The sequence below is a fragment of the Portunus trituberculatus genome, chromosome 13 (assembly GCF_017591435.1).
Source record: "Portunus trituberculatus isolate SZX2019 chromosome 13, ASM1759143v1, whole genome shotgun sequence".
Taxonomy (NCBI): Eukaryota; Metazoa; Arthropoda; class Malacostraca; order Decapoda; family Portunidae; genus Portunus; species Portunus trituberculatus.
This window is the reverse complement of record NC_059267.1, coordinates 3,894,281-3,916,780: the sequence shown is the minus strand read 5'-3', so window position 1 is coordinate 3,916,780 and position 22,500 is coordinate 3,894,281. Positions and strand designations below refer to the sequence as shown.

The window sequence follows — 22,500 nt, the reverse complement described above, 5'->3', positions numbered from 1 at the left end:
GCATGGCAAAATCTGGGTTATATGATGGAAAATACATGTTCTGTGGTGCTCCACAGTACAAGACACTGCCTGTGCTGACCCAGTGACCTTCACCTTGTGAAATGAATTTATGAAATGTTAAACACAACAGAACCAACAATGAAAAATAATTCATGTCTACCATTACATAAGTATTTCCTTTAAAACAAGTTGAAGTATTAATCAGTTTGGGATACATAAATATCAATAATTTCTTTCTTAATTTTGATTAATCTTATAGTTTAGGGACTAGAATTATTATTATACATAATATAGTTTAAATCTGTATACAAAACTAGTCAGTAACTCTGATATTATATTTTTTGATTTTCACATAGTATGCACTTTCCTTTGATAATTTTTGAATCCATAAAATATTTCTTGGCATGAGAAACTCCATCCACCACTCGCCATCTCCTTGTCCCAGACTGTAAGGTTCCTCCCTAAGCTGTGAAGGATTGCTATATTACCTCACAAAACAAGTCAGTGACTTATAACTTGTCAGTGGGAGATATATCTTGCTTGAATGATCATGTAACTGTAAAGACATGACATAAGCCTCTGACCAGTCATAAATAATGGAAGCAGTAATGAATTATGTATAATGGAAGCAGTAATAACTATGTAACTAAGTGTTAAATGGTGCTTATAATTTGATGGCACAAGTTATTGCTCATGGTCACCTCACTTTATCTGACACTGACACTGGGACATGAACTTGGTGAGTGGGAGTAGTGGAGACCTGTGATATTCAGATTTTGATTTTCCATTTAAGCTGAGCATTACTTTATAAAGGTCACAAGTTGTACCAGACAACATGAGAAGCTGAACTCAGGCTGTGTGAATAATAACACAATGATCGTCTTCCTCATCTTATAAAAGCAGCTTAGTTTATAATGCCATAATATATTTTTTACCTAGCTCAAGGTATAAAACATTATGATATATTTTTTTTGGCTTATTTATGTATATCAACGATGGAAGACATGATGGAAATGCCAATGTTACCTAAAGCCACAAAAATATCACCCGAGAACCTTACAAATAATAGTTAGGTGTCAGAAAGTTAGTACTGAGATAATACATACAAGGTTACAGAAGTGCATTTGAAATAGTATGCAGTTATTGTAAGGTAGTACTGAGATATATAAGGTTACAAGAGTGCATCTAAATACTCAAGTAGTAGTTATAAGAACTGAATAATTGTTAAAATACATTACAGAGGTGCATTGCAATTTTGCAATTAATGAAAAATAACTGTGCCAAGAACCATCTGAAATTACTGATGAGAAATAAATACCAAAATGATACAAGGTTACAAGAGGTGACTTTGAAGTAAAGGAACATCAATAACCATTTTTGTTAATAAGAATAAGGAAGACCAGCCCTAATGCGCCCTATCATCCTGTTCCGACGCTATGGGCTACAGATTTAAAGCTTCACACATGAGTTGCTGCTACATAAACACCCACTAACACAGACTTGCTACACCAGAGTCCCATTTCACCAAATCCTGAATTTCTGAAGACCACGAATGGTGAATTTAACAAATTATTATTAATTAGATCGCAAATTGTATTACTATTTGGGTTGTTTGTTTCTGGCAAGTGTTTACCCACCTCCCATCTGGCAGCCACTAATCCATTCAAGTATTTTCCTCAGGTTTATGTTGAAAAATCTTTGAAGAGTAAAAGTAAAGCTATCAGAAATGTTAATCTGAAGTAGTTTCCTCCCTTTGGCTTTGGTTAAGTGGGACTCTGCTGCATGTCACTATGTAACGTGAACCCTACTGTCTAGTCTCACAATATATTATAAATGTATCAACACCTACGACACAATGTTAAGGTCTGCTAAATCTTCCTTTGTAGACCACTGGCTTGGAAAAGCTCCTGGTCACCAACAAAATAACTTACTAGCAGTCAGGAGGATGGGGAAGGAAATGAACATCGCTTGCCAATTTGATCAGATAAGCAAGGCAGCAATGTTGGAGTCTCCTGTTATAGCTGTACTATGGGAACTGAAGATTATTATTACCAAACTTTATGCCATCATTCAAATAACAATCACTGTCCTTAATGTTCAGATATACAGTACATATTTGAAGGTTAGGTGTAAATTAAAGTGTTCAGTATGAAGAAAATCATTGGGAAATGTGAAAAACTTACCATCTTGTCAAAAACACTTAAGTACATGATTAAGAATAGGAAGTCATGAATTAAATAAACAAAATGCCTAAGTGTTAACATATAAAAAAACAAATAGACTCAGAATGTGAGAAAGAAAAAAAAAGCTTACCAAGATAGTGAAGCAGCAACCCGAGACTCCACCAGTGCTACAAACCTTCACCAGACACGAGGAAGGAGAGAGGATGCAGGGTGACAAGACCTCCACACATACCAGGGACACCACACAATTTCCCCGGGGCATTAAGGTATCCTTAGAGAAGCAGGTGACATCTAGAAGGGGCTTGAGACTGAGACTACAGCATCAGCCTCCATCACCCTCCTGCACCAGAAAGAGGAGGTCCCCAGGTGGGTGTGGGAGTGGGTAAGGGCAGTGAGCGTGCGTCATAGCTGAGTGGCTTGAGTGGAGGCGTGCTTTTGTGGTAGGAGGTGTTGGTGTTGTTGCCTGCATCGGGAGGTGGTGGTGGTGGTGACTGCGTAGATGGGTGCCTCCTCAGGTGTGTGACTGCAAAGGTTGAATGTGTTTACACACACACACACACACACAGGTCATCTTTAACATAGGCACCGTTAATGAGAACAAGAAAAGGAAAGAGGGAGAAGAAAGAATAGGAAACGAGAGAGAGAGAGAGAGAGAGAGAGAGAGAGAGAGAGAGAGAGAGAGAGAGAGAGAGAGAGAGAATAAAAGGAGGGAAGGATTGGGCCATAAGAGAGGAAGAGGGGAGGAGAAGGGAGATAACAGCAAAGGAGTGTGGGGACAGGAGGTGGAGGGGGATTAAAAAGTCTAAGAGAGAGAGAGAGAGGGGGGATAGGTTATTTTTTTTCCACATTTCTTTCTGACAAATATTAATGTTCTAATCTTACTTAACTCATGACAAGTCTTAAGATTATATTTGCGAATGCATAATGAAACCAAATAAAAAAAAAAATCTCTCGTAACCATGACCTTAGTTTTACAAGTAGAAAAACGTATATAGTTAACATGGTGTTGGCACGCACCCAGAAGTGATCTCTCTCTCTCTCTCTCTATCGATTGCTTAAAGTCGGTCATCGCTGGCGACTCACGGAAGCTGAGAGAGAGAGAGAGAGAGAGAGAGAGAGAGAGAGAGAGAGAGAGAGAGAGAGAGAGAGAGAGAGAGAGAGAGAGAGAGCAGTGTGGGGTTGAACCGGAAGCTCTAATTCATGCCCATTTTTACAACACACACACACACACACACAGCTGTGAGCTCGTTCCGTAGGGTAACGTCTGGCTGTCTCGTCAGAGACTGCAGCTGCAGATCAAACAGTGAATTACACACCGCTGGCTTCACAAGCCAGAGGACCGGGGTTCGATTCCCCGGCCGGGTGGAGATATTTGGGTGTGTCTCCTTTCACGTGTAGTCCCTGTTCACCTAGCAGTGAGTAGGTACGGGATGTAAATCGAGGAGTTGTGACCTTGTCCCGGTGTGTGGTGTGTGCCTGGTCTCAGGCCTATCCGAAGATCGGAAATAATTAGCTCTGACCTCGTTCCGTAGGGTAACGTCTGGCTGTCTCGTTAGAGACTGCAGCAGATCAAATAGTGAAACACACACACACACACAGAGAGAGAGAGAGAGAGAGAGAGAGAGAGAGAGAGAGAGAGGTGGGTTCCGGAATGGAGAGGGTAAAGGGAGGTTCAGAGGGATGGAATATGAGAAGGGAAGAAGGAAAATATGCCTGTGGTTTGAAGAGGACTGGGAGACAAAACAAAAATAGAAAAAAAAAAAAAAAACGAAAAAGGAAAGCAGGGTAAAAGAGAGGAAACAAGCATATGGAGGAGGAGGTGGAGAGGATTTATGCTTGTACAGCTAAGGGAGGAAGATAGGAGGAGAATGACGCTATAGTGAAGGGCTGGAGAGAAAGGGGAGATGGCGGGGACAAATTATAACAACCTTGATTGATGTCCCGTGGGAAATTATAGCAAAGATCCCGCTGTTAAAACTACTCCCTATACTGCCTCATAATAATAATAATAATAGTGTGTTTACTTACAACGAGATTAGGTAACAACGAATATACGAAAGAAGGATGAGAGAGATAGAGAGACCAGACAAAAAGAAAATACACACACACACACACGATAGCAGAAGGAGGAGGAGGAGCAGAATGAAATGGAGACAACATTTTATACACTGTGAAGAAAAAAAAAAAAAAAAAAAAAAAAAATCCGCCAACAAAAGTGATGAGAGAGAGAGAGAGAGAGAGAGAGAGAGAGAGAGAGAGAGAGAGAGAGAGAGAGAGAGAGAGAGAAACACATACCATACCAATACCAAAAATAAAACAAAACAAAAAACAAGGCCAGGAAATTTACCCTTTAACGGGGGAAGAGGGATGGCGTGGCGGGATCAGGCGGGGTCAGGTCGGGTCGGGTCTGCTTAGGGCGAGGTGGCGGTGAAGGAGAGGTCAGAGTGAAGTGAGGTGATACTGCTCTTCGCCGGCAGCTTCTCCGCCTCACACAGCGTCTCTCTCTCGATGTCCTGCCTCTCGGAGCGCATAGATCGCCTACAGGAGACAAGGCAGGCAGGGCGAGGCGTTAACTTCATACTGTATGTAGGAAGGGATGGGAAAGGTAGATCTGTGTTGAGGGGAAAAGGGAGAGTAGCAGGTATGGAAAAGGTAGATGTGTACTGAGGGAGAAGGGAGAATTAGCAGGTAAAGGTTAGCGAATGGGAAAAACCTGAATGGTGATATGAACAAAGCGAAGGACGGAAGAATAATAAGTAGGTAGCAGAAACGAAAGGAATACTCGTAATCTAAAATATCAATAACAAACATAAGCTTACAACGTATTCAAATCAAGAAATGAAAAATAACAAAATAAAGAGTCGGAAAATTAAAATGATTAATTCAGCATTTTTTAATGGATAAATGAAGATGCAAAAATATGTTTTGTAAAAGAACTAAGTTTGGTTAAAAGCTCTTAACCCCTTCAGTACTATGATGCGTTTCCATATTAATTCTGCTTACTATTTGGTGATTTTATACAGCTTCAGAAACTCATGTGGGGATTAAAATAGTAAAGACTCTAGCCATTAATCTTCTGACCTCCAAACGTCAATAAAACTGTCTAATCGTACGCAAATCTCAAGGTAAAAATGTGTCCCAGTACTGAATGGGTTAATCCAACTTAAAATATGAATGATGAGTAAGAAGAACGGGCGAGATGATGATTACTTACCTTCACAAGTGATAAAAAAACGGGGAAAAAGCGAGTGAGTTAAAAATATTGATAAGCTGAAAAGATCAACATTATGAAAGTAAACTGGCAGAAAAATAACGAAATCCACAAAATAAATAAATAGATAGGACGAAACAAAATATGTTGAGAAGTCCCACACAAAACAAAGAAAAAAAAAAAGAGAACACTAAATAAACATTAATAAAAAAAAAATCAATAGAAGGAAAAAAGAACGCCATCGAAACACACACATACACACACACACACACACACACACACACACACACACACTTCCTGCATCAGATATAGTCGTGTCTTATCAGCTTGACGAAAGAGTGAGGAAGAAAAAAATAAATAAAAAGGAGAAGAGGAAAGTCGAGAAGTTAGAAAAAGTAGGAAATGAACCAAACTCTTATCAAAGAGAGAGAGAGAGAGAGAGAGAGAGAGAGAGAGAGAGAGAGAGAGAGAGAGAGAGAGAGATAATTTAAAAAAGAAAAAAATCGCGTAAAATGCGTAATGAAAATGTGGCATATTTTTTTTCTTCTTCAGAATAATTGTGAGGAATTTGTGAACCTCAATTTAATATGTTCAATTTTCCCATCACGTTCTTGTTTACATGACTGCAACGACGACCTTGGTAATTAATCTATAAATATTTTCCTCGACACGCAATTTCTCTCTCTCTCTCTCTCTCTCTCATACACCCACACGTTAGTTTCAGTCTGTGTATTATGTTTATGAAAACTCTCTCTCTCTCTCTCTCTCTCTCTCTCTCTCTCTCTCTCCTTGTTCTCTACAGACCATAAGCATGTTTTCCTACTTCCCTGTTCCACCCATCCCATTCTAACTCTCTCTCTCTCTCTCTCTCTAAATTCTGGACTGTTTTCTCTCTCGGACACTCTCATAAATTAAGAGGTGGACGTGTTTTCCTTCATGTCGGACACACACACAGAGAGAGAGAGAGAGAGAGAGAGAGAGAGAGAGAGAGAGAGAGAGAGAGAGAGAGAGAGAGAGAGAGAGAGAGAGAGAGAGAGAGAGACGTTTCTTTTCAAAATGTCCAAGTAATCCAAACCACTACACAAAATCAGAAAAATATAAAAACAAAACAATAAAAAAAATAATAACAAAAGCAGATGTGATATATAAAACAATAATGATGGATGAAAATACAAAAATAGAGGGGAAAAAGGAAGGAGAGAAACAAGGAAGAGGGAAAACAGGATAAGGAAAGAAAAAATAAACATAAGAGGATAACAGATAAATATAGAATGATGGATGACAAAACGGAAATAATTGAAGAGGAAAGGAAAAAAGTAAGTAAGGAAGGAAGGAAGGAAGGAAGGAATGAAGGGAAGGAAAGGAGGTAAAAAAGGAAGAATTCAAAGGAATGAGGTAACTAACTTACGTGTTTTCCAGGAGGAAAAGATATATTTACTACCGCAGAAAGAGAGAGAGAGAGAGAGAGAGAGAGAGAGAGAGAGAGAGAGAGAGAGAGAGAGAGAGAGAGAGAGAGAGAGAGAGAGAATTCACTCACCACATAAGGTAGACGGAGATGAGGACGAAGACGAGGAAGGCAGACCCAATGGCGACGATGGCGTACATCCATATGTTGTTCTCCTCTGTTGTGTTGGGGGAGGGGTGAAGAGGAGGAGGAAATAAAGTATGAGTCATGTTATACTCACTCTCTCTCTCTCTCTCTCTCTCTCTCAGGGGATGTACTGGATGTCTCTCTCCTCTAATTGGATCGAGTGGCATATGCAATCATTCAGGTATTTCTGTCAACTCTCTCTCTCTCTCTCTCTCTCTCTCTCTCTCTCTCTCTCTCACCGGGTAGGTACTGGATGTCCCTCAGACTAATGGGCTCGGGCATTGCCATGGTGGTGGTGGTGGTGGTGGTGGTCGGCGGAGGGAAAGAGTAAAATTGCCTTTTGAGTCTGGTTCTTTCACCAACGATTCTGTAACAGAAACACACACTACCTGTAAAGCGAGTGTGTGATGGATGAGGAGAGAGCTTTCTGCTGCTGCATAGGATGAAAGGTGCACATGAGGTGTAAGGACTGACTGATCGATGCAATGATTAATAGTTTCCAGAAGGAACCACTTAGCCCGTCAATGCAAACAGGTCGATACACAGATGCGCATGTATCGAGAAAATAGATATAAGAATTAATAAATGAATAAAATATATGATCAGTGATTGAGTAATAAAGATAAGACAATAACTGCAGCAAATTACCATAAAACAGCTTGAAATCAACTGAATATTGATGAAAATAATACAGTTCACAATTACAATCAAAACACTATACATTACTCACCAAATCGGACAAAATGAAGCAGATCCTACAACTCAAGAAGACCAATCCAACCATCCGATTCTAAAGCACCAGATGAATGGCTTCACTTCACATTACGAGGCAGGGAAGAGGTTCAAATCACAGGCGCCCCCCCCACCCCATCCACCGGTAGTATTTGGTTATGACAGACACTGATACTATTGTTATAATTAAGCTACACTCCTGACTGGTATTGCTATTAACGAAAATGGGACGATCATTCCAATACTTTAGGTAATTGGTATTGGTTACTAGATATAATAAAGGATAAACTGAAACAGAATACTATCACTATAATTATTATTTTTTTCAAATTAGGATTAAAGTTAATAAGTGGTGTTTTTATGGAAAGAAAAGGCGGAATATGAGGAAAAATGTGATAGGAAAGTACCCCAGTATTAGTATCACGTATAATTTTATTACTATTACTACTACTACTACAACATCTGCTGCTGCTCCTTGCACCACAGTATTCACAGCCTGTCTCCCAGCGAGCACCTGACCCACACCACCCCTCCTCCTTTTAAAGTCACACTGCTATTCACAAATCCCTCCCCTTTTACTCACTCGTCCTTTTTTTTCAACGCCTTACCGCAAACACGACCATCACACTCACACACTCAATGCTTTCACCGACTCTTAAAACTACCCCACTCATGCTATTCACCCTCAATCACAGTAATTATAAACAGCTCATTATTATTATACAAAATCTATATACTACGATTTCTTTTAAGAGAGTAATAATCTTCAAACACTCTGGGTACATTTCAGCATGACTCATATCACCACCAGGACATATTTTCCTTTCCTTCTCCTTCTTTCATAAAATTCTCAAGATGATTCTTACATATTTGAGAGTCATTTATGAGAAGGTATATTAACTCTCTCTCTCTCTCTCTCTCTCGTGTGTGTGAGTGAGTAATTTAAGATGGTTATAAATTGAGAGAGAGAGAGAGAGAGAGAGAGAGAGAGAGAGAGAGAGAGAGAGAGAGAGAGAGAGAGATGTGGTCCTTTCTTCCGCCTTCTCGGTAAAGGCAACAAAAAGACGGCAAGTAGAAAATACACAATCAGACGAGTTCCTTAATTAATCAGTAAAGAGGTGTAAAGTACTTGTAGTAATGGTAATTTCATATCTAAACCACGTAAAACCACGCGAAATATTAATAAGTTGAATAGATAATTTTTTTTACTGTATAACTGCCTAACTTGTTAAAAAAAAAAAAAAATTCTGTGCCAGACGTAAGGAACAATTATGTCCTTGGTCTAGAGTCTAGACCAAGGACATAATTGTTCTCTAGACTCTAGACTTCTCAAGTGGCGGTGGCGGTGATGGAGGCATTCACAGTTCGACCCTTAACCTATACTTCAAGCACACACACACAAAGAGTTGGCTGTCTTGATTATCGGAAGCGCGAGAAAGAGAACACACACTGGTTTATGAGAACATCTGGAGGAAGAATGAAAAAGAAAAGCGAGACAGGACGAGGAGAAAAACGGGAAAGGGAGAGATGAGCATGAATCACAGAAGTCGATTATATTTTCCTAGTGTCCGGACTTTCACTATACGTTTCCATCTTTACATCCTTGACAAAGCGCGATTAATAGACATTTTCCACCGCCATTCTTCATCCCGTCACTTTCCGAACAAAACAAGAAAAAAAATAATAAATAAAAAATAAATAAACTTACGGAAACAAGACAATGTAGTCTCACCTGTGTTATTCCCGTAGAGTTGAACACGAAGACTTGCAACGCAGCTAGGGCGAGCTATATGAACTACTTCAAACGGTGGCTTAGTCGTGACTTCAACAACGCACTTGGCCTAACACACGGTAAATAAAAGGAGAGCGCGAAGGGAAGGCAGTTGTCTTTCTTGCAAGCCTGGGTAGCGTGGAAAGCGAAGTGGCGGCGCGGGAGTGGATGGGGACGATGGCTGGCTGAGGCTGACGGAAGGTTTGGCACGCTTCCAGTTATCGCTAGACAAGGGAAGAAACACTGCAATATCTTACATGGTGCTTTTGTATATGATAATGATATTGTATGAACGCAATGAGGATTATTTCATGGGGTTGAGAGCACGGGAAGCAAAGACGAGGGATATTTGATTGCTTTTTTCATCAAAATATTTTAAGTTATCGTCCTCCTTCACCCAGACCGCGCATAGACAATCTCTCTCTCTCTCTCTCTCTCTCTCTCTCTCTCTCCAATCGTTAACGTACTACGCGTATCAGTCAGTTCTAATTAGGCTCACAAGACACATGATAAAATATGTTCATAACGTTTACATCTTAAGGCAAAACCAGAGGTGCCTCGTGGCCTTGTATGCGCGCGCCACTCAGATTATAATGATGGTCGTTTCAGGTCGAGGGAGATGTGGCAAGGATATGATTATTCTCTGGTTTTACTAAGACCATTGAAGAAAGCTGGTGATCGAGTTCTTAAAGTTGTCCTAAAATTCCATGTCCTCACCATATTAATTTCATCCTGTCATTTTCTTGGTGTGGGATGAAGGCAAAAGGAGGGAGAGTGGTTCGAGAGAGGATGAATGGTCGAGATAGCCTACAAAGATAATTACAGATACTCTTCTAATTGATATGGAAGTGTAGATGAAAGAAGAACGCCAAATGGGGGAAAAAAATAAGATAAGTGGAGAGAGAGAGAGAGAGAGAGAGAGAGAGAGAGAGAGAGAGAGAGAGAGAGAGAGAGAGAGAGAGAATGGGAGGAAGTACCGAATAAAGAAAAGGATGAGGGTAGAAATAATGAAAGCAAGGAGCGAGATTGATGAAAAATATGATAAGAGGAAGAGAAGGAAGATTGAGTGAGGCTACACAAGGGCTTCCTGGTTCAGTCGGACCAAACAATTAGTGGTTGTCAGATGAAGTTAGACATGTGCTCACAATGGGATTACGAAGTGTGTTCGTTCCATGAAAGGGTCCAATTAGCTGAGCACCGAGATTGCCTCGTATACAAGGGAAGGATGTTATTGGGCCACGATGCCAACTATTATCATTGCAGAATGGCAATCATTAGCGCTGTCGTCCCATTTTGGCCAAACAATAAAGGAATCAGGTATGAGATACGAGTCACATAATTGATAGTGTTTTCTGTTTATACGAACCTATCTGAATTTTTTTTCCTCTACTACTATTACTACCGTAGTTTACTACTACTTTATAGCAGTTATTGTTATTGTGATTGATAATTCTTAAATTCAATTATTCTTGTACACATTTACATTACAATGAGTTAATTTGTAATAAAAAAAATTCTACGGAGAGAGAGAGAGAGAGAGAGAGAGAGAGAGAGAGAGAGAGAGAGAGAGAGAGAGAGAGAGAGAGAGAGAGAGACGCATCAACATTACTCTTTAACCAATCATATCCAAAGGTCTCCCTCTTTAATCTTAATCTATTGCGTCGAAAACATTGCTCCATTAAGTTTTATCGTGATTTTTCCTTAAACCAGCTCCAAACTTCTCCGTTCCCCATCAACCACACATTAGAATAGTTCCCTCATCCGCCAGCACCGTTTTCTGCAAGGCCACCACCACACAACATATGGCTGCAGAGAACGGCGGCGCGGAGGTGAGTGCAAGGCGGTAGCTCTTGAACACTTTTAAAATTGTTTGAGCATGTACCTTGTGTGGTACTCATATTCTGAGTAAATAATGTTCGACAGTGACTGCAAGAAGTGCAGGAAGGATGTAACACGCCGCTATAGAAGAACAGTACGTGAGACGTGCTATGATTGGTATGATGTTGAATATGTGGGGCTGAAGTGGGCAGGGCAGGGCAGGTGGTTCTCAAGAACAGCTCCTGTGACAAGTGGCTCTCTCTCGAGGGTGAAGAGGAATGGGTGTCACTCACTGTGAAGAATGGAGTGGAGGACTACGAGACGGAAGGCCAGTGGCAATTGGGGCAGACAAGTGAGACACTTGATGATTTGGATAACATTAACTGAACTGATCCATCCATAGTCTCTTACACCCATGGCATTCACAAGGTCTGCAAACCTTCTCTTACTTTGCTTTCAATCAATCCCTCTATGTTCATTACTTGCTCCCAATTTATAACATTTCACCTTAGTTTCACTCAAAATATGTACTTATATGTACGTAGTCTAGCATCCTCACACAAAAATCTAACTAACAAATTAACTACTGAATGAAGTAATAAAGAATGCATTAAGGTTAGGTTAGATTTGTTGTCTTAGGATATGGCACATTTTCTAGGTAACTATATCTCACTCCCTGTTATGTTAGATGAAGTGGTTGTGGATGGTAGGAAAGCATAATGGATATGTTAGGTTAGGTTAGCTGCCTTAAATTTCAACATACCAAGAAGATTGGGCATCCATATAAGTGTCTATGCCCAGATGCTTGAGTTGATCCCATTAACAGAGCGTGATTTGCTGCCTAAGAAGTTTCCCACCAGTGAAGTGGTCTCATGGAGTGGTTCCTTGGATGGAGGATCACCAACTGGAAATGAGCAATATTATTGTTAGGTAAATATTAAAAGGAAAAAAAAAAAAAGTCTGGTAGTACTTTATGAGTGCTGCCAATTTTCATAATTCCTAATTCATTATTACATTTATGTTAGTGCATTTGTTGGATATATATATATATATATATATATATATATATATATATATATATATATATATATATATATATATATATATATACATACATACATACATACATAGTTATATACTTCTTTATTTTCATCACTTGCATCTTCGTTCTCACCGTGTATGAAAATGCTTAATTTATTTTGGATGTTATAGTTTCCCATAAATGGTGTTTGTCTGATGCATGTATATTTTGTGAAAAGCTGCCTTTAAGAACTGCCTTATTTTCTGAGATGAGCTTTATCAGCATTAATATGTCATCACTGGTCTAATATAGATTGTGGTGGATTGTTCAGTGGGAGACTGCAATCACGTACCTTGTGGTACTGTTTGTTTTGGTTTGTGGAAAATGCATTAGGCTTCATCTATGAACTCTTCAGTCATGGAAAATAGTTACAGAAAATACTGATATTCATAGATATGCCATTGTTTACTTTTGTGTAAGTGTTTCATGGTATCTTATAGTAGATATACAATTTTTTTTGTTATTTGAAGTTTTGCATTCATGCCTTCTTTCTCATAGGGTCCCAGCTAGGGCAAGGAGACTTGCCTAGCCGCAAGTCATAAGTCAAGAGACTTGCTGAACCTCTCTCAGTAGGTCTCAAGAAGCAAAATGACCCAGCTAGATAAAAATTCTAAGAAATGTTAATTAGATTTCTAGAAGTACAGGGTCTGCCAGGGGAAGGGAGAGGGCCACAGCAGGGAGGGAGGAGGAATATACTCGGCCCTCCACTGGTGTGTAGGAATGCTGGCAGAGGATTGTTTGGCAGGAGGAGGAGGAAAAGGAAAATGGAAGTGTGTCTACTTAGTCAATTCAGGGATATGGATGATATGGGGTTTTGAGGAACAAGACAGTGTGGCACTAGGTCTCTGGCTGGTTGGGCCATGCCTAGTTGATCTTAGTAACATAACTATACCCCTTGTTTTTGTTAATAGAATTCATATTTTAAAATATGCTATTCTGTTTATATACTACACTGGCTGTAAATCTTGGTATTGTCTCATGACTGAACTAATCACAGGATTGCTTCACTTGTACTGTATGACTAAATGCACCATTCCCCACTTCCATTCTTTATTTTGCATCTCTTGCAGCCATGCCAAGGATGACTATGAAGCCACAAGATTGCAAGAAATGAGATCGAGTGCTCTTTCACACCAAGCTAGAATGAAGAAGAGCTTAGAAGAAATTGATGTGTTCAACAGATATGAACAATAAAATCTGGGCAAGCTTAGAAACATCCTAAAACTGGTAAAAGCTGAAAAGAAATTTTTAATACATTTTCAAAAACTGAACACTATAATATTGTGTTTTACCTTGTGTTATTTATTTATTTATTTTGTTTTTTATCATCCTTGTGCCTTCACCATGACACCCAGGAAGAGTGTAGCAGGAAATAGGTGTAAGAGTAGGAGGAAGATCGCATTAATGACAATAGCAGAGAAAAAAAGCCTTATTGCTAAGCATGAAAGTGGTATGCGTGTGACTGACATTGCTGCCATGTTTAAGATGCCGGCATCAACTGTGTGTGGCATTCTGAAAAACAAAGAATTGATAAAAGCAGCTGATGTGGCAAAAGGTGTTATGATTCTGTCCTCTCGGAGATCAAAGTGTATAGAGGAGATGGAAAAACTTCTCTTAGTGTGGATAAATGAAAAACAGAAGGTTGGTGTTCACCTCTCTTATGACTTGATTTGTAAGAAAGCAAAGCTCCTGCATGACAAGTGCAGGAGAGACATGTCTGGAAGTAGTGGTGATTGTAATGAGTTTAAGGCTAGCAGGGGCTGGTTAGAAAACTTTAAGACAAGAACTGGGATCTTTGTACATAGAAAAGTTGCTTGTGTAAATATGGATACTATAAAAAGTGTTCAATCTAGAGATGTTGCTGGTTCAAATGTGGATGTAGCCAAAAGTGCTGTAGAAAGAGATGTTGCTGGTTCAAATGTGGATGCAGCAGAAAGTGATATAGATGATGATGCTGCTGTGAATGTGAATGCAGTAGAAAGTGATATAGAAGTTGATGGTGCTGTGAATGTGAAAGTAGCAGAAAGTGATGTAGAAGATGGTGATGCTGTGAATGTGGAAGTAGCAGAAAGTGATGTAGAAGATGGTGATGCTGTGAATGTGGAAGTAGCAGAAAGTGATGTAGAAGATGGTGATGCTGTGAATGGGGATGCAGCAGCAAGTGTTATGGAAAGAGATGTTGCTGCTGTGAATGAGGATGTAGCAGCAAGTGTTATAAAAAGAAAGATTGCTGCTGTGAATGGGGATACAACAACAAAGGTTGTGTCAAAAGTGAATGCAGTAGCAAAGTCTGTGAAGAAATTTAGTGAGTTTGTAAACACAGGGGGATATGTGGCACAGCAAGTGTTCAGATGTGATGAGATGGGACTCTTCTGGAAAAAGATGCCAAGCAGGACCTACATAGCTAAAGAAGAGAAGTTTTTACCGGGACATAAACCAATGAAAGACAAGCTTACTCTCTTGCTGTGTGGTAATGCATGTGGCAATTGCAAGATAAAGCCTTTGCTAGTGTACCATACAGAGAATCCATGTGTGTTCAGAAAGAATAATGTTATGAAGAGCAAACTTAATGTTATGTGGAGGGCAAACATAAAGGCACGAGTTACCAGGCAGTTCTTCACTGAGTGGATTTATGAGGAGTTTGCTCCTTCTGTGAAGGCTTATCTTCAGGAAAACAATCTACCCCTGAAGGCTCTTCTTGTGGTGGAGAACACTCCTGCTCATTCCTCCTGGCTTGGAAGATGACTTATTGAGTGAATACAGCTTCATCAAGGTTATATTCTTGTCACCCATCTCCAATCCTCTCATCCAGCCCATGCACCAGCAAGTCACCTCAAATTTCAAGAAATTGTACACCAAGGCCATGTTCCAGAGATGTTTTGAAGTGACAAATGAGACTGAACTGACACTAAGAGAGTTCTGGAAAGATCAATATAATATCCTCCATTGCTTAAGAGTCATAGACAAAGCATGGAGGGGAGTATCTCTGAAGACAATGAACTATTCCTGGAAAAATTTTTGGCCTGAATGTGTTACAGGCAGAGACTCTGAAAGCTTTGAGGAACTGTCAGTTTTGCCAGCTATTGTGAGGCTGGGCAGGGCCATGGGGTTGGAGGTGAGTGAAAAGGATGTGGAGGAGTTACTGGAGGCTCACAAGACTGAACTCACCAAAGAAGAACTTCATCACCTCCACAAGATGCAGCAAGAGGAACTGGCACAGGAAATTTTTGATGAGGGAGAGGGAGATTGTGGGAATGTTACTAGAGCTGAAGTTAAGGAACTGTGCCGCTTGTGGTCTAAAACACAGGTCATTGTTGAAAAATGGCATCCTAACAAGGCAGTTGTCAACAAGAGTATAAACTTGTTTAATGACAATGTGATTGACTACTTCAGAAAAATTCACTAATAGTCACCAACATCAGACAACTTTGGAAAGGTGGTCCTCTAAAGAAAACCAATCCAATGATCCCAACCCTCTGCAGGACAGAGGCTATTGTTATGAGAATGAAGAAGCAAAGAGAACAAACACGAGAAACACAGTTACTTGTTACTGTAGAAGCAGTAAACTCTCTCCTTCCTTCCTCCCTCCTTACCAGTTTATAAATGCACCCTCACTAAGGGAAATAATGCCTTTTTTTCTCATATCAATAATCATCACAGATTGATGGAAAATGTAACAAAATACACATTGCTCCACTACTGGCCACTTTCAAAATCACTTCTATATATCCTAAAAATTACAAAACAGATGTGAACAACAAATTTTACTGAAATTTGCATCTTTACTTTGTGAAAGTACTCAAATTGAACCTACTGACAAACAGACTAATATGTTGCTGTAATGACATCTGAAAGTTTCTACAAATACACAAACAGGCTCACATGGTGCCGTTTTCTACAAATACAAGTCTATAAAAGGATGGTCTGTATTTTCTTTAACTCCCAGCTCTTCTACAAATTACTAAGTTGTGACACATGCATTTTGTTGGTCTGTAATACCGATAAATCAGTCAATTGTTGTGCTGTGATGAGATGACAGGTCTGACCCATACTGAAGACTATAATGGTTGGTAAATATTTACAAGAGGCCTTTCTTTTGCCAAATAAAGCTGTATGTCTCCTTAGACTATTCTGGAAGTACAAAATTTGGCCTATTTTGGTATCCATGCCCAATTAAACCAAAATAAACTTTATCTAAGCTAACCGAACCCCCTAAAACTAACTTAAGCGAATCTAATCCAACTTAAGCCTAATCTAAGTGTTTTTGGTTGTGTTGATTTTGAAAAGCATCAGTAAGTCAGTAATAGCCGAGCGCATCCCCCACCCCCAAAAAAAAAAATCATTAACGTGAAGCACAGAGAATATACTACCACAACATGCAGTCGTGTTAAGCGCTAATGACAAGGACTGATAGTCAACATTAACCCTGTCTTCTGGACAACTTTGAACTGAGGTAGACGAGACTAAGAACTAAGGCATATGGTCAGAGGGGGTCAAGTGGTAATGGTAATGGTAGTTTCCATCATACTGCCTCTTGTTTGAAAGATTTTTAACAGGTCACTCCTTTGGATAACTAAGTGGTAATTTGTGAACTATAAATGACTAATGATCAAGAACAGATAGGCAAGTGACACCCTTAACCATGTCTAACGTACCAGCTAGTGAGGGCTGACTGCACACCACCGGCTTTTATCCCTTGCTGGCTGCCTTCACAACAGTAATAGCTGTCCTTACCCTCACCCTTTCCCTGCCACACTACACCTTGCCATGTAGGTAAGTGCGTCATTCTGGCATCTTTCTACACACAAACACACACACACACAGTGATAGAAGACAGACTGCTGGTGAGGTCTGGTGAGGTATACTTCATGCTGCTCGTGCTTATCCATAATGGCGGAGGTTTCTACTTTCTATGCCATGACCTCTGTGATTGGTGGTGGTGCTTACGTCACGTGTACCGAAGCCTCGAAGCTCAGACTGCGTGGAGCGACTTAGTGTAAAAATCCTGTCAGATAAAGCAATGTGTTTTAAGTAAAGTCATAGGAAAGGGAAAAAAAGTGTAAATAAAGCAAGAGTATCAATCAGTATGAAAAACAAATATTCACAATGTATTCATCATAGCTGATAGGGTTCGAACCATATCTTATAAACTTTGGTTCGCTTTGCCATCACAGCGTGAGATTCAAATTTCATAATAATTTATATAGATTGAAAACCTGCCATTCCACGGGGCAATAAGAATAATATTTTTAACCCCTTCAGTACTAGGACACATTTGTACATTGAGATTTGTTTACGATTAGACCGTTTTATTGACATAAGGAAGGGTCTATGAAGGTCAGAAGAGTAATGGCAACAGTCTTCACTACTTTCTGTAACTGTATAGAATCACCAAATAATAACCAGAATGAATATGGAAACACGTCACGATACTGAAGGCGTTAAAGGATCTAATTTCTTAAGTCGCGTTTGAGAAGAGACAGAAGCGAGTAGATAATTAAGGCTGAAATATATATGCAAGACATCGCTACGGAGGAGGAGGAAGAAGAGGAAGAGGTGGTGGTGGCAGTGGCGGTTGTGAAATAAGAGGAAGAAAAAAAGAGGAATATCAGGTAAAAGTTTGCAGAAGTGGAAGACATTACGACAGGAGAGTCATCCCGTGTGATCTGCAGTTGTTTTCACCACCAGTATTCCTTCCTTCACCATTCCTTGCGCCTTCCTTACTTCGCTACTTATTATACGATTCCTGCCTATTTATCATCCCGTCATGTGTAATTTGTCCCCTCCGTTCGGAATTATTAGTGTGTCAACGCGCCGTGGAATCGATGGGGACACACACACACACACACACACACACACACACACACACCTTTTATACAACCCGCTAGAGAACAGTGTTTTGGACGTATTTTTGGCTAAAGTTTATGAACTATTTCACAGGGTTATCTGTATACTTTTCTCTCGCTTCCTGTTGTGAGAAATAATAGGAGAAATAATTGTGGTAATAAAATATGCTACGAATACAGTGTTCAGAGAGAGAGAGAGAGAGAGAGAGAGAGAGAGAGAACGTGACAAGTGACCTCCCTCACACAGGTGGTAGGTAACGAAAAGACATGCCGTGTACGACACTTCCCCAGCGCGGCAGCAAAACACAACCGCACGTCTGGCAGCTACGCGCCGGTTGGCATAGTGAGGGCAATCAACAAACCCCTCACCTGTGTTCCGGCCTTACCTGTAGCCCCTCCCAGGTACACAAGATGCACTAATACAATAGACATTAAAAATCCCTACGTACATACACGCTAACAGGTCGATAATAATGAGAAAATAGCTAAAAAAACGAAAGGAAAGGCAAACACGCACGTAAGGGAGAAGAATCGAAATATAATACTATCGTAACACACCCAACCCATAATGCACTCTGGGGGGACAGCGTGCGATCTTTAGTGACACGTAGACGAAGTATTCTGAGAGGTATCGGTCTTTGCACGCCGCTACGGACTTACGGAGGCCACGTCAACCAAGGCTTCGCTCAGTGGTCAACGGGCAGTGATCTAAGCAGGAGGAAGCGCCCGTGTGACACCTCCACCCTCATGACCAATAACAAAACAATAGGCCATGTGTACCAGTGACCCATGAGCCGTGACCCGTGACCCCGTGGTGCCGTGACGGTGTGGCTGATGCGTGGAGGGACAGGCAGAGGTAGACGAGGTGGTGGTCGTGGTGTGGTAACTCTGCCCGTTCTCAGTGCGGTGTTTGGCCAAATGTCACATCTTCCCCGCTAAACATGTGAGCCGAGAAGCGGTGCGTGTGTGCGTGTGTGTGTGTGTGCGTGTGTTTTTTCCCTTTTCCTCTATTATTGAAGGAAAGAAGAGCAGAGAAGGAACACTGGATAATAAGAAAGCGTTCATACAGAGAGGGTGAGGTAAGAAGGAAAGGAGGAAAAGCCGGTTTCTGCAGTGACTTAGAAACAGAGAACATTTAGAAGCACCACACTTCAGGCTTCCTTCACCTCTTCGTCAACGTCTCCTTCAGTGCTGCCAACCCCGCGTGACTCCCTCCACCAGGACTGCCAACCGAAGCTAATTAGGAATAAGGACAAGGAAGAGGAAGACAGAGGGGAGAGGATAAAGAGGAGTAGGAGGAGGAGGACTAAAACATTCTATAAGGTAAGAGTGACGGTGACAGGGATGATTAAATGAAGAGTGTCTGTCATAATGTTGAGTTGTGACAAAAAGAAAGGTGCATGTATGTATAGAAATATGTATGTAATGTATGTAGATATGTGTGTAGTAAGTATGTATCCATCAATCAACTAATCGATCAATTTATCCGAGTGTGTGTGTGTGTGTGTGTGTGTGTGTGTGTGTGTGTGTCCGCGCGAACACCCGAATCGGTCTTAAACAAATCTAAGCAAACTTCACACCAGTCTCTATGTTTCAGTATCTTACAATTACAATTAAAAAACCTCAAATTACAAAAGCCAAACACTTCTTCACTTAATCTAGATAATCAGAATCGGTAATGGTCGTGCAGGTCATCAGGATTACCGGTGACTCCCTGCTTGTCTCCGCGCTCGAGTCAACAGGTATTTTAATTAAATGTCACACAGGTAGCGAAGACTCCTACAGGTGTGGCTAAAGTACCTGCCCTTAATTAGGTGGCCAGGTGTGTCCCTCGATCAGTGTGTTGAGTACTGCATTGCGGTGTGTGTGTGTGTGTGTGTGTGTGTGTGTGTGTGTGTGTGTGTGTGAAGAGGAGCGATACTGTACATAATTTATCGTCTTTCACTATACTAACTCTCCTTCTCCTCCTCCTCCTCCTTCTCTGTCTATTCCTCACTTCTCCGCTTCCTTCTCTTTTTTCTACTTCCTTTTTTTTTGTCTTTCTTTCCATTCACTCATTAATTAATTGTTTATTAACTAGTTTGTTTCCTTCTTTCTTTACTTTTCTTCATCGTCCTTCTCTTACTCATCATCGTAGTTGTCGTTGTCCTCCTCCTCCTCCTCCTCCTCCTCCTCCTCCTCCTCCTCCTCCTCCTCCTCCTCCTCCTCCTCGTCCTGTTGTCACTCCCACTTCCCGGAAATTCGTGACGGTCTAAACAAGCGAGTTACATCAGGCAGAGAAGACGGAGTGACGACCGGGACGAGGAAATGTTTGCGTAACAGGAAAACACCAAACTTTGTTAAAATTCACGTGAAGCAAAACAGGAACACATACTTGGGGTGAAGGAACGCTACATAAGAGAGGGCAAGACACAAACAAGCAAGCAAACACACAAACAAAGAAACAGAATGTATAAAGAAAAACTTCTGAGGAATTTACGTTAAAACAAGACAACAAAATATAAATTGTAATAAACTGAAGCAAAACAAAATTGGAGTAACATAATTCTTAAAAAAAAAGAAAAAAAAAAAACCGCACGGAAAAAAGAACTTGTGATTTCCAGAAATGATAAGAAAAAGAGGGAGAAAAAAAAGGAAAACAAAAGCTTGGGATTTCCAGAACGAATAAGACAAGAAGAGCAAAAGAAAAACAGACTCACACACACACACACACACACACACACACACACACACACACACACACACACACACACACACACACACACACACACACACACACACACCGGTAAGTTCACGCAAATTAAATCCAGGTAACCTGTGACAGCACCAGCACCAGTGACGCTTTGCTGGGAACGAAGGAAGCAGGCAATTTGTACGAAAGCAAGCGAAAATAGTGAAGGTTTGGAAGGGAGTGTGGATGAGTTACCTGAGACGCACGTGATGTAAAAGTTAATTACGTTAAAACACCTGCAGGGAAGAGAGAGAGAGAGAGAGAGAGAGAGAGAGAGAGAGAGAGAGAGAGAGAGAGAGAGAGAGAGAGTAAATTTGAACAAGAAAAATCCAAAGAGAATGCAATAGATAGATTGATAATAAATGAAAAAGAAATGTATTGTAGGATGAGAGGAAGAAAGAATAAATAGAAAAAAAATAATAAATTGCAAAGAAATAAAAAAAAGCTTGCCTTGAAAATACATTCTAAACAAATAAAGATGAATTCACCAACTTAATGGAGGAATTTCAATCTCCCCCCCTCTCTCTCTCGGCAAGTACCTGGCCCCGACACAAGCAAGTCTAAGGCACACCTCCAATTAACCTGTCCGTGATGGCATGGCGGGAGGCTCGTGTTATCTTACCTGGAAATCTTAAGCCAATTATCAACTATCACTCAGATGTTCCCTTGGCAATTAACGATCGTGTGTGTATGGGTGTGTGTGTGTGTGTGTGTGTGTGTGTGTGTGTGTGTGTGTGTGTGTGTGTGTGTGTGTGAACTATTCTCTTATTTTCTTCCTTTTCTCCGTTATTTTGTTCCTCTTCCTCATCTTCTCTTTTGTCACTTCCATTTATTTCTCCTACCTCCATTTCTCCATTTATTTTTTTTCCTACTACAATTGTTTCCTCTTCTTGTCCCTCCCTTATTCTATTTTCTTTCCTTTCTCACTCCATTATAGATTTATTTTCTCTCTACTCCTTCTTTATCTAATTTTCTCCCCTTCATTTTCCATTTTCCGCTCACTTTAATTTGTCCACTTCCTTTCTTTTTGTCTCTCTCTTCCACCACCTCCTCCTCCTCTTTTCTTTCCTTTCACCTCTTCTTCCTTCTCTCTCTTTCTTCTTCTCTTAATCTCCCTCATTTCCTTTTTTCCTTCCATCCCTTTTTTCTCTGCTTTCCATACTTTTCCTTTTCTGAATCCCTTCGTCACTATCTCCTTTCCTTCATCTCTACCTTCCTACTTTCTTACACTCATCTTCCTCTATCCCCTCCTCTTTCCCTTCCTTTCACTTTTTTTTTCTTTCTCTATCCCTTCCTTTCACCCTTTTCTCCCACTTTTCCACCTTCCCTCTCTCAATCCTATTCCTACTCCTTTCCTCCGTCAGCTGGTGTGTCTGCCAGTAGGAACCTAATCCCAGGTTGCCAAGGAACGTGACCTCAGTAAGCTTTGATGGATCAGAAAGGGTCAAGGTCATAAAACGCCCCCTCCGCGCCTCCTCCTCCTCCTCCTCCTCCTCCTCCTCCTCCTCCTTCTCCTAATCTTTCTCCTGTTTTCCC

General features: G+C 40.5%; 2 protein-coding genes and 1 long non-coding RNA gene across 11 annotated transcripts in view; 2 read left to right on the top strand and 1 right to left on the bottom strand.

The window, feature by feature from the left end:
- Positions 1-9,691, bottom strand: part of LOC123503159 — a 10,958-nt gene extending 1,267 nt beyond the window's left edge. The window contains exons 1-5 of the long non-coding RNA XR_006674352.1: positions 9,450-9,691; positions 7,225-7,352; positions 6,932-7,016; positions 4,531-4,721; positions 1-2,706 (exon numbers count right to left, since the gene is read on the bottom strand). The exon at positions 1-2,706 is cut by the window's left edge and continues 107 nt beyond it. This is a non-coding gene — a long non-coding RNA (uncharacterized LOC123503159). The remainder of the gene's footprint in view (positions 2,707-4,530; positions 4,722-6,931; positions 7,017-7,224; positions 7,353-9,449) is intronic.
- A 1,528-nt stretch (positions 9,692-11,219) lies between these two features.
- On the top strand, positions 11,220-16,307 carry LOC123503156 (tigger transposable element-derived protein 2-like). 6 transcript variants are annotated; one of them, XM_045252661.1, is made up of 3 exons: positions 11,288-11,658; positions 12,133-12,236; positions 13,458-16,307. In XM_045252661.1, the coding sequence occupies exon 3, from the start codon at positions 13,732-13,734 to the stop codon at positions 15,130-15,132; it is 1,401 nt and encodes a 466-aa protein (XP_045108596.1). In that variant the 5' UTR covers positions 11,288-11,658; positions 12,133-12,236; positions 13,458-13,731; the 3' UTR covers positions 15,133-16,307. The 6 variants fall into 6 exon arrangements, with proteins under 6 accessions (XP_045108598.1, XP_045108596.1, XP_045108595.1 ...); XM_045252660.1 differs by having other exon boundaries at positions 11,288-11,735; XM_045252664.1 differs by having other exon boundaries at positions 11,288-12,236; positions 13,458-13,614; positions 13,743-16,307.
- A 2,592-nt stretch (positions 16,308-18,899) lies between these two features.
- The window catches only part of LOC123503241 (osmotic avoidance abnormal protein 3-like), a 59,864-nt gene continuing 56,263 nt past the window's right edge, over positions 18,900-22,500 (top strand). For all 4 annotated transcript variants that reach the window (XM_045252809.1, XM_045252806.1, XM_045252808.1 and 1 more), the window contains exon 1: positions 18,900-19,556. The gene's annotated coding sequence lies outside the window, so the exon portion shown is untranslated. The remainder of the gene's footprint in view (positions 19,557-22,500) is intronic.

Excerpts from the sequence above, each read along its gene's own strand:
- LOC123503156 (XM_045252663.1), top strand. The coding sequence starts at position 13,732 with ATGACACCCAGGAAGAGTGTAGCAGGAAATAGGTGTAAGAGTAGGAGG.